The following is a 12,196-nucleotide window of genomic DNA, read 5'->3' as shown; positions in this document are numbered from 1 at the left end:
CCAGGGATTGAGCCCTGGGCCCCAGCAGTGAAAGCGCCGAGTCAGTCCTAACCACTGGGCCGCCAGGGAATTCCCCTGATGTTCCTTTAAAAAGCCAATTGCTTCTGCCTCAGGCCCTTTGCACTTGTTAGTCCTGTTTCCCTCTGCCCTCTTCCCCAGATTATCACAGGGCTCACTTCATTTAAACATGTGTTCAAAACTCTTCTTCTCAGATGATCATAAATAAATAAATAAATAAATAAAAAATCCTCTCCCCCATCATTCTTTAACCTGTTACTCTACCTTATTACTTTCACAGCATTCATCACTAAGTAAACTTGTATTATACTTTATTGGTGGATTAAAGGCTTGTTTCCCCAATGAAATGTGAGCTCCAGAATGCCAGGAACTTTGTCTTGTTCATTACTGTATCCTCGGTGTCTAAAACAGTGTTAATAAAGTCATGAGTCTGTACAGACCTATGTAAGCTCTCTATTGCAGTATTTCACTTAATTTATCTTAACAAATGAAATTCAGTGTTCTAGTTTACATCTAACTTTAAATTCCTCTTATACCTTGCGGTCATCTCAGAATAACATCCAGGTGTGTGTGATAAAGCTGTTTCTGATAGGCACTATTTAATTCAGTTAGTGTGTTATTAAACATTAATTACACAACTTTGTTTCTTAATTCTTTGCTTGTTAGCATCCGACATCAGTAATTCTATACAACCATTATCTTGCTCTACCTGCCATGATTTACATTTGGCAATAAGTCCTTGACAATGAGGAGTGCTCGATACTTGCTGAAAAGAATTGAATGAACTACCTGTGCATCTTCTCCTGGATCCCCTACAGTTTCTACAAGTCTGGAGAGAACATCAGAAAGTGTAGTTGCCGAAAGAGGCTGCTTAAGGGCCCTGAAAATCTGAAAGGATCTCCCAGCATAGTGTCGAGAAGAACAAGAAAGTGCTGTCTGCAGAGCAACCTCGCTAAGATGATGTTCCAAATGAATTCCTTCTGTGAAAGCAAAGGAAACAAGTAAGTGCTTGTTTTTCAGGATATATATAGGGGTTAGGATCAGAGGCTAATAACCATGTTAAACCCAGTGCCAGCACAATACCTGGCAAACTGGGTGGGCACTAATATTTCATAAGTTGATGCTTTTTCTTTTCATTAAATTCCATCTGCACTTTAGATGACTCTTCATTCTAATCTCCAGGGAAGTAATCCCTGAGAACAGGGTTTCTCAGCCCCAGCATTACTGACATTTTGGCTAGATAATTCTTTGTTGTGAAGGCTATCCTGTGTAGTGTGTGTCTGTGTAGCAGAATCCCTAGCCTCTACCCAAGTGGACACCAGTACTAACCACTTGCCCCGCGCCCCCTAATTGTGACACAAATGTCTCCAGACATTGCAAAATGTCCTGAGAAGCAAAATCACCCCTAGCTAAGAACCACTGTTTTAGATACATTTTACTATAATTTTCAGAATGTGTTAAATTTTAGATCGAAGCCCAAACCAGTATAAAAAAATAATTTAAGAGTTTGTCATCTCTACCTATGTTCCTTCAATATAATTGTTTCATAATAAACAATTATATTGTAATTTTATTATGCCGTCTTACACCAAACTAAGAACCCCAGAGCGTCAAAGTAGCATTCTTATTTTTAAGTAGTAACAGTTTTTCTTCAACCAGAACAAATCTGTTATCACTAGTAAGTAAAAAAGAAAACCTGTCTGAAACTTTTGAAAATTTAGACATGTCAACTTGTCAACTTTTTGCTAAACATTATCATAAGTTTTGAGATCACACTAAAAGACCAGCTTGAAAGTAAATACTACCTGAAATGATTATTAAAAGATACCTGAGCTTGACTGCTTAAAAACAGAAACCACATGTTTCAAAAATGTAGTTAACTGCTCAGCACTCTTTATGCTAGGATTCTTGGCAGAAACATCCTCATGGTTCCAAAGGGGCCCTCTTTTTCTGAAAACAGAGAACAGACATGATTCCCTTGGTTTTTAAACTTAATTAAGGTTTAACTCATACTCACCTAAAATGTGCTTTTGCAGTTAGAAAGGATAGTAGTTGAATAAATCAAACAGCATGTCACACAGCCTACTGCTACTATTTATGTACTTGGATATGTAATGATCTAGAGCAAGTACAGGAAGATCCAAGTTACGTATAATTTCAAAGTCTTCCATTGTTACAGTCAAACTCTCTCAGAGGTAGCAGGAAAAGATGGCAAATTTTGCCAAGTGAGAAGAGTACTGGTTACTGCTTAGGTATTACAGGTCAAAACAGTCTCCTTTGTAGAGGCTAGACTGTATTTGGATTGTGATGCAAATAAAATAATTTATAAGTTAAAACTACTTGTCAATTCTTTCTTTAAAATATCTTTGCATTCACCAGCTTGGCTAGTAAGGGTTAGGCCCCTTATTGCCATAGGCCCAAAGTGCCCTGGAAAAAAGATGTGGTCATGCTGCCTCTAGTCCGTAACACCTCTAATTCATCACATACTTTGCTATGAGACTGATTTTCTCAACATTTTTTTTTTTGCGTACGCAGGCCTCTCACTGTTGTGGCCTCTCCCGCCACAGAGCACAGGCTCCGGACGCGCAGGCTCAGCGGCCATGGCTCACCGGCCCAGCCGCTCCATGGCATGTCAACATATTTATTTAATTGGGTCCTTCACCCTCCCCAGCCAGCTCAAAGATTTTTGATAATGTCTTCTTTCTTAAAAGATCTATAACCTCTGGCCAGGGCTTCATGGCCCTCCAGCTTGTCTAGAAATTCCTCCACACTACACTCAGGCTGGATTACTCACCAGTTCCGAAAATACTTTGTTTTCTCACACGTCTGTGATTTTGCTCTTGCTGTGGTATACTGGCCCCTTTCTCCCCACCTATGTTTCTTCTTTATTTATAGTGCTTTTGCAAAGAGTAGGCCATAAATAAATATTTGAAGATGTAGCTAATGGAGGCAGAAATATATATTCAGATAATACTGTATCCTCTTTGGGTACCTGGTATCTAGTCATGATTAAGGCCCTCCTTAGGTATAACAGTGTGAGCAAAAGAAGAAAGTCTCTGGTTGCATCAAATTTTCTAAATATTGCACAATACAAACCTGCCTATTCCAAATCAATGACCCTTTGGAAAACAAAATAGGGTTCGCTGAAGCTGACAAATGAAACCATGACTTAACGCAGCTACGCGTCAGGAATGGTAGGAGCTGCAAACGTTACCTTGAGGTAATGAATTCCATGAGGGTTTTGACTTTTCCATCCTGCTCTACTGAGATGTCGACCTCGCTGAGGACGGTGGTGTGCAGATGTGAAATGGCAGCGCTGTTATTTCCTAAGCTGATACTAGAGGAGGTAGAACTTGAGCTGAGCCCTGAGTCGGTCATGGGGGAGGGCTGGTAATCAGGTATAAAATCGCTAACACCTGCTGAAAGAGACACGGGGCGTGAATGCCCAGATGGAAGCAATCTCCCACAACCCTCAAAGAAGTGAGCCCCACAAGCACCAAATTACACTGAGTGAGTTTTTGAGCAAACGTTGTTTTCAGAGCCTCTCAGTCAAACTTAACGATTTGGACTTGCTATGCAGTCCTGTGCTGCCATCTGCTGGACAAAGTTGAAACTGGCAGTTTCCTAATATTTTGGCATATTTCCTCAACATAGGTTGCCATTCACACTTATATATATAATGAGAACTGACTTTTTTTTTTTTTTTTTTTTTTTTTGCGGTACGCGGGCCTCTCACTGTTGTGGCCTCTCCCGTTGCGGAGCACAGGCTCCGGACGCGCAGGCTCAGCGGTCATGGCTCACAGGCGCAGCCGCTCCGCGGCATGTGGGATCTTCCCGGACCGGGGCACGAACCCGCGTCCCCTGCATTGGCAGGCGGACTCTCAACCACTGCGCCACCAGGGAAGCCCGAGAACTGACTTTTAATTTCTTATGTTAAGGAGTCTATGCTTTCTGCTTCACTTTACTTAAACAAGGACAATTTTAAAGTCTATTTGTTATATTGATATTATGTCAATTATTAAATAATTCTAAATGTCATTACTAATGCCCACATTTACAAAATAGCAAAAGGAGCCTTAAAAACAAACACCAAACTATGAAATTTTGACTAGAAATGCTTTAACATAAAAAAAGGCAGTAAACTTTATTCCATTCATCTTTTAATCATGGTTTAAAAAGGCGAATAAGTTTACTAATAGATGTTTTCTCACTAACTACAGGTTTTTAAGTAAATAACAGGGCTTTAAGTAAGTAACTTTAAAAGGTTATTAACCCTGTATGTGGCATTATATGATTAGGAAAAGAAAGTAATTTTATTTCAATTTTTAAAAACCAATTATTTTCTAGATCATCTATTATAAACCTGATGATATTGATGAATGAAATAAATAAGTTAGGGCTATTAGGGAAAAAGAAAATATAACTTGAAAAGTAAAACAAATTCACATCAACAGTGAAATAAATTTTACATTAAAGTCTCATTAATTTGGACCTCACTACTTCAAAATACATAATTTGGAACTTACTAGACTTCAAGATGCACAACATTTTAAGTGCAATCAGTATAAATGAGTGAATAAAAATTTTAAATGTCTTCCTTTGTCAATTTTTCAGATCTTGAGAGTAGAGGGAATCTAATACAAGTTCACCATCTTTGTCATAACCAGTGCTCAACAAATTAAGCCACTCTTTCATTGTACCTTTAACTTACATGTGGAGAGTTTAACATTTTTATGACAAAGACCCTTAAAGGTAAGAGAGATTCAAATACTCCAAGTTTAATTCCTTCTTCTATGAATTAATAAATAATGTTAACGGTACTTAAAATATTAAAACTACATTAAAAAATATTCTCTAGTATCTCAACTTCAGTTGATGTTCTCTAATGCAGGATTCCAAATTAACGAAGTACGGTTCCAGTTTCAAACTGTACTTTTTTTTTTTTTTTTTGCGGTACGCGGGTCTCTCACTGTTGTGGCCTCTCCTGTTGCGGAGCACAGGCTCCGGACGCGCAGGCTCAGCGGCCATGGCTCACGGAGGCAGCCGCTCCGCGGCATGTGGGATCTTCCCGGACCGGAGCACGAACCCGTGTCCCCTGCATCGGCAGGCGGACTCTCAACCACTGCGCCACCAGGGGAGCCCCAAACTGTACTTTTAAAGCAAATACCTGTGAAAGTATAATCTAAGTGTGCAATTTGTTTGACTGTAAGCACCCTGGGCTCATTAAACTCCTTGTTCCTGAGAAGGACAGAAGCAACAGTTCGGATGTTACTGTTGGATCCCATTACTATTAACAAGTGCAGAAGCAGGCGTTTACAATGTTCATACACCTCAGGGTGGCAGTGGTCAAACCCTAAAGAGAACAGTAGAAAATCATCATCAGTAAAGAGAAATAGTGAGTATTCTTGCTATCAAACTCATATTTTAAAAAGAAAAGCAGAAATTATATAAAATATTTTGTGAAAGATGACATAGTACATCAATCAAGTTCTTTATTGGCCTACAGCGTGTACACCCTTTTACAATAGCCTATTGTCCTACTGGACTAGGGAGAATCAAGACAAATTTCCAGTGTGTTTTATGTCTAAAATTTAGCAATCTCTTAGAAACTAATACTCGTTACATAACACTAGATGTAAAAGAACTTTCAAAGGCAAGCATTTTTTGTGCCTAGAACACAATAGAAAGTCAAGAGATGTTTGCTTACTGAAAGAAGAAAGCAGTGCCTATATAATATGTGTACATATCAGGAAAATTCAGGAGAAGATGGCTATTTTGACTTGCTTCAGGAGAGCAATCCTACAAGCATGAAAAGTGTTGCTGATGTGATGGATCCCACATGTTTGTTACAGAGGGCACAGTGGAGTTGTAGCTGTAATAACCAGACTGTCCACAATCTAATTCTTTTGGGAAACACTTAGTACCCGTCTCAATTTTCCATTTACTCTGAAAGTTCCCAGTCCCAGAGGTAAATTAATTTTACTCCTGCTACAGAGTTTTCCCTGCTGGAGGGCATACCTGTATGCCCTGTATGATAGGAATGGGTATAACAGACTTGTTTGTGGTTAAACGAGAGGCTAGGAATAACTCTGCTGTAGACCACAAGAATCACGGTAAAAAGTGTCATGGAAATAACATACAGAAAATAGAGAAATAGGAAGAAACTTTCTTGAAACCATATCTCCTTTCCCACTGTGGAGAACAATATGGAGGGTCCTCAAAAAACTAAAAATAGAGCAACCATGTATGATCCAGCAACCCCACTCCTGAGCACATACCCAGAGAAAACAAAAACACTAGAAAAGATACACGCACCCCAATGTTCACAGCAGCATTATTTACCACAGCCACGACATGGAAGCAACCTAAGTGTCTATCAACAGATGAATGGATAAAGACAATGTGGTCTACGTACCCAATGGACTACTACTCAGCCATAAAAAAGAATGAAATAATGCCATTTGCAGCAACATGGATGGACCTAGAGGGTATTATGCTCAGTGAAATGTCAGACAGAAAAAGACAAATACTGTATGTTGTCACTTATAAGTGAAATCTAAAATATAAAACAAACTAGTGAATACAGCAAGACAGAAACCGACTAACTGATATAAAGAAGAAACTAGTTGGTTACCAGTGAGGAGAGGGAAGCGGGGGGGGGGGTGGGTGGGGGGGCAAGGTAGGGGTGGGGAATTAAGAGATACAAACTACTGTGTATAAAATAAATAAGGTACAAAGGTATATGGCACAGCACAAGGAATGTAGCTGACATTTTATAATAACTATAAATGGAGTAGAATCTATAAAATATTTTGAATCATTATTTGTACACCTGAAACTAATATTGTAAATCAACTCTACCTCAACTAAAAAGTAAATAAAATACAACCTGTAAAAAGCAAACAAACATACTATACTGACTTTCAATTATCACAAAAATATAAAATGAAGGAATTAGTGCCGAATATGTATTACCTATAAAGACTGCATGAAGAAGAAGATGGAGGTAGCTTCCCCATTCCACCTTCACACTATGATCGATAATGAGATCCGTCAAAAGGATGACGGCTATGTTACACCTATGACAAACAAGAGCATTATTCATGTGTCACTAGAGTAAACCTAGAGAAAATCTTATGCAAATTACTTGAAGATTTTAATATTGTCTTTTATGGAAAAAATACAATTTCTCAAGAAAAAAAGAAGAAAGAAATACAGCTGAAGAAACTGTTACATGATAGTTTTAGAAAAAACCTATCTGGCTAAGGGCTCCTTGAAGTCAAGGCCCATATTTTCTTCATCTTCAACCCTAAGGCCTAGCACACTGCTTGCCACATAGTAGGTGTTCAGTACATGTTTGGTACAATAATACATTTCGAAAGAATGCGGTAACTGTTCTATTGTGATTTTTGCTAAATAGAAATCAGCTTAACTCAATTTAAAATAATACTGCCTACTACCGGAAAATAATATTTTTCAGATGTAGTAACTGGGTCCCAGAAAGGTCAAGTAACTATGCCAGACACCCAGAAAAGCAGCAGCAGCAGAATTAGATTTAGTCATACTAATTGTAAACAGTGAGAAGTGTGAGTTTTTAGATTTCTTAAAATCTAAACGCACGGATCGAATTTGTTGCAGTATCAAAAGAAAGAAGGTTTCTCATGTTTTGTGTTGTCAGTGTAAAGAAAGCTGGAAGTGTTAAACAGTGGTTTGGCTCATATGAAATAGGAATGACACTGTGGTCCACCTGTGAAGAGGTAATCCAGGTGATGACGTTTCAGGCAAGTAATCCACCAGTGGTGACCAGCAGCCTCCAGCTGGTGGGAAGGGTAGTGGCTCTCCTTGATTATGCTCCATCACTTTCAGTCGCCAATTAGAATAAAGTGGCATTGAATCACCTATCAAAATAAAATGATCTCATTGTCTACACCATCTACTTTCCGCCAATATAAGCAAACTCTAGTAAAACACCAACTATTTATAGCACTGGAAAGTGATAAAAAGTATTTCCCACTATTTGGACATATGTTTGCTAGGTAGACATGGGTACAAATCTTATCAGATTAAGCAAATCAGAGAGAGAAAAGAGATATCAATTCAGGTTCCATCCTTTAAATCAAAGCAAAACTACACAAACACTTCATCATGATTCCACAATTGATGTCCAAGCTATGAGACCACATTATGGGTGAAGCTGCCTTGTAACAAGGGCCTTCTGGTAAGTTACTCAGTTCTAAATTTCCTGAGATAGGGCCAGTACAAACCCATCTTCAAAGGAAATCTGCTCTACCACAGTGGGGCTGCAGGGTGCAGTAAGAAAGGCCATCAGGAAATGTGAGTTCTGTGTGACATGGGTAAGTCACTTAACCTCTCTGGGCCTCAGTTCCATCGTGTGCAAAATGAGGAGATTGGACCAGATCATCTTCAGGGTCCCTTCCAGTCTGAAGGCTTGTGCTTCTATTCTACCCTACCTAAGTGTTATAAGGAGACTCGGACACATTATTCATTTTGCAATTGCAAGGGAGAACGTTTTAGTAAAACGTGAATCCCACGAAAGTTCAAATCTGTTCAAAAAAGCAGCCTGTTGGTCAATGTCTGTTCTATGATGCTTCTTGAGAACGAATTCTTATGTTCCTTTTGATTTATCTACAGGGAACCTGTGCTTTTGAAACATATTTCCCCCACTTACGTTGCTTCTTAAAATCAAGACATTTCAGATTATGTTGGAACACCACTAGTGGCAGTTAAATACCCTTCTTAAAAACAACTTCTGGGAAGAATATATTTATTAACATTAATATAATGATAATACACCTTGCCATCGCAGTTATTAAAAAAAAAAACATTTGGAATGTATTACTTTTTTCTTCTTCATAAGATCCTCCAGAGCTGCTACTGTATCGAGATTCTAGTCTGTGATGTTGACGATTTAAATGACTGTTTAGTCCACTGTAGATGTCTAGGTGCACATAGCTATGGGAATGATCACTGAGTTAGTCACAGTTCATGGTAAAGTGGTATTTGTACTTTATGTTTCACTTTCTTTGCTTAAAAAAGAACACAGTACACAAAATACTAAAGTTTATTATGATATATATTAATTTCCACATTACAATTCAAAAGCTTAAGCTTTGAAGTCAATTATTTCTACCTGAAGATTTTTCTTAAATTGTTGTGATAATAATGTGCTGATGAAACCTATTCCATATAAAACAGGCAGAGTAAATATCCATTTAGAAAAGTTTAAAAATGTAGCCACACAAAAAGTGACTGACCATACTCTACCTATTCATCCATTAGTGCATATTAAAAAATCTAGCATGCCAGCATCTTTAATGTTAAAATAGTCAATGAGGAAAATTTCCAATATGGAAATATATTTCCTCACTATAATTTTAACACAATGAAATATACATTCCAATGCAGAAATTATCATTTATGCTGATGATAATCTGCATACGTCAAACTGACAGGCTAATGAAGAACAGAGAAGTACTTACCTCTCTTCAATATTCTCTTTTATGGGCTTATTATCGGGATTGCCGTCCATGGGAGCTACCATTGTATTGCTACTAGAAGTAGTTCCTGTAATCATAGACAAAACAGTATCTATGAATTTAAAACCTAGGATAGCTCAATAAGAACAAAAGATTTCAAATTATAGATGTCAAAACTCCACTAAAATGAGAAGGTGATTTTTAAAAAGGAATGTACTCTTAACGACCAAGAGGGTAAGGAGACACAGCAACAAAATTATGGATACTGGAAAACAAATGGACAGGAAGTAATCAAGTGTTAAGAAGGCTGAATCCAGAGCTGTTAGTGGAGGAAACAAGAAGCTTCCGTATCTATACTGCTGAACCTCCAAAAGGTCAGGAATTAGTGGCTTCAAGTACCTCTGGAAGTAGGGGTTGAAGGAGGTGCTAAAAAAGGCAAGAATGGGGCTCCCCTGGTGGTGCAGTGGTTGAGAGTCCGCCTGCCGATGCAGGGGACATGGGTTCATGCCCCGGTCTGGGAAGATCCCACATGCCGCGGAGTGGCTGGGCCCGTGAGCCATGGCCTCTCAGCCTGCGCATCTGGAGCCTGTGCTCCGCAACGGGACAGGGCACAACAGTGAGAGGCCCGCGTACCGCAAAAAAAAAAAAGGCAAGAATGGTTGAAAATCTCTTTCATAAGTAGCTGCTTCCCAAGATCTACCCCTCTGCCTCCTGTAACTGGGTAGCTCTCTCTCCTCACTTCCAGAAGTCTCTTCTGATGTGAGTAAATCAGAGGATTTCTGGACTAGGGCACACCACATACAGGTGAAGGAGGAAGTATTTTACTGAGGATACGAAGACTAAGTGAAAACATACATACATACATACATAAATTTGCCATTGGATCCCCCGGCAACCTTCTTACACCACTGGGCTACCAGAAGGCTTGAAGACTGTGCAAGTGTGTGTATGTATGGACTATATGTATTGGTACACACACACACACACACCCCTACACCTTCTACTCTAGGCAGTGGACTAGAAGAGTTTTCTCTGGGGAATCTGATTACTGCAAGAGAAAAGACCTATGTATACTTCTATCGACGAAATCATCATACAACAAAGGACAAAATAAGTTCCACATATACCTACAGAACACCCAATCAACTTTTTAATATGCCTGTTAAGTGAACTGTTTATGAAAAGACAGATCCAGAATTGGTAGGCTTTTGAGGAAAGCTTTTACTAAGACAAACCAAAACAAAAACACAGCAATATAAAGAAAATAGGAACTTTCACTGGTAGAAAATTTTATCAAATATACAGAAGACAGTCCAACCATGAAACATGAATAGGATGCTCCTAAGAATATTCTAATTAAAAAAACCTCTCTTTGGAATTAAAAACATTCTAGCAGATATGAAAAATTCAATAGAAGCATTATTAGAAACCTCTTGGAAAGTATAACAAAAAGATGGAAATAGATGACAAAAATAAATTATATAGTATGAGAGATTTCTAATTATACAATGTTATTAACATCACAAAAACATTTAATATAAACTGAATGGCAAAGAAATTCATAGAAATTTAACCTACAATAGCCCAGATATTATATTTTCAATGAAAGTTATTCCCACAGCAATGTAGTTTCTTCAACTCGAAATATTACAATAACTATAAGTATATGGGTATACCTAAAAGTATATACCTCATGTGATTGGATACTATGTATAATATATGCCCAAATAGTTATAATATGAAATTACACAGTAATTTTCAATAAGTGAGCATTTTCTATATTTACATACTAATTATAGTCATTTTAAAAAAGCATTTGTTGTATAGAGATATATAAATGTATATTCCAGTTCTAAATAAGTATGTAAGTATGTTTCCCTTTATCACATTACGAATCCTTACACTGTCAAACTTGTTTACTCATATGAGGATTTACAAAGTTTTGTCCGGTTAATTAGATATATGATTCATGTTTGCTTGTTTTCTTTATGATGATATTTAAAGCAAACGCTTGCTAAAATGAACAGTTATGGAAAGCTTCTCTTTTTATACAAAGTAGTCAGTTTTAAATGACGTCTCACCTGAGGTGACAGAAGGGATTTTATAGCTGGAAGTGATGCGGTAATATGGGGGATTATCCATGTGAGTGACGCCTGAACTGACAGGGTCGGTCAGCTGTAGTTCACTCACCAGTTCTTCTAGCAACTGCATTGTTTTGTCTCTACCTAAATATACAATAACTTTCTTCACCTGTCACAAAAGAAATTGTTTGGAAAAGAAAAAGCACAATTTTTATCTCACAAACTTGTGTTGAGACAAATTTTATCAGAGTAAGTTCAACTTTAAGTGGTAGATGAATAAGCACAATCTTAATTTGAATAGACACTGATTAGCAATCAGATATTAATCGGCTTTATAAGTACTGTTCTATCTTCCCTCTAACCCTCAACATTATATCTAATTAGGATGACCTAAATGTATTGTTTAATGGTGTCCATAAAGTTATCTACTTCCTTTACCTTTCTGGGGTTTTCTTAGAAAAGCAAAAGATAACTTGCCTTTCTTTAAATCAGTTTCTCTTTCAATGGAAACTTTCAATTAATATCATCCTAAGATTTTCCTCATATTTTTATTCAGCCAGCCTTCAAACCCAGGATTCATCATTTATTCTGCCTTCCCCG

The 12,196-nt window shown here is 37.8% G+C and overlaps 1 protein-coding gene across 8 annotated transcripts in view; it reads right to left on the bottom strand.

The window, feature by feature from the left end:
- The window catches only part of FRYL (FRY like transcription coactivator), a 244,255-nt gene that overhangs the window by 47,626 nt on the left and 184,433 nt on the right, over positions 1–12,196 (bottom strand). For 6 of the 8 annotated variants that reach the window (XM_060012585.1, XM_060012583.1, XM_060012588.1 and 3 more), the window contains 9 exons: positions 11,597–11,765; positions 9,519–9,603; positions 8,879–8,991; positions 7,766–7,916; positions 6,994–7,097; positions 5,186–5,371; positions 3,233–3,437; positions 1,847–1,968; positions 808–998 (listed from right to left, as the gene is read on the bottom strand). In XM_060012585.1, coding sequence (XP_059868568.1) covers positions 808–998; positions 1,847–1,968; positions 3,233–3,437; positions 5,186–5,371; positions 6,994–7,097; positions 7,766–7,916; positions 8,879–8,991; positions 9,519–9,603; positions 11,597–11,765 — 1,326 coding nt within the window. The remainder of the gene's footprint in view (positions 1–807; positions 999–1,846; positions 1,969–3,232; positions 3,438–5,185; positions 5,372–6,993; positions 7,098–7,765; positions 7,917–8,878; positions 8,992–9,518; positions 9,604–11,596; positions 11,766–12,196) is intronic. The other 2 variants (XM_069540693.1, XM_060012586.1) reach the window with 1 other exon arrangement.

This window comes from Delphinus delphis, chromosome 5 (assembly GCF_949987515.2).
Source record: "Delphinus delphis chromosome 5, mDelDel1.2, whole genome shotgun sequence".
Classification (NCBI taxonomy): domain Eukaryota; kingdom Metazoa; phylum Chordata; class Mammalia; order Artiodactyla; family Delphinidae; genus Delphinus; species Delphinus delphis.
Note: the sequence above shows the minus strand (reverse complement) of the source record. Positions and strands in the feature narration are given on the sequence as shown.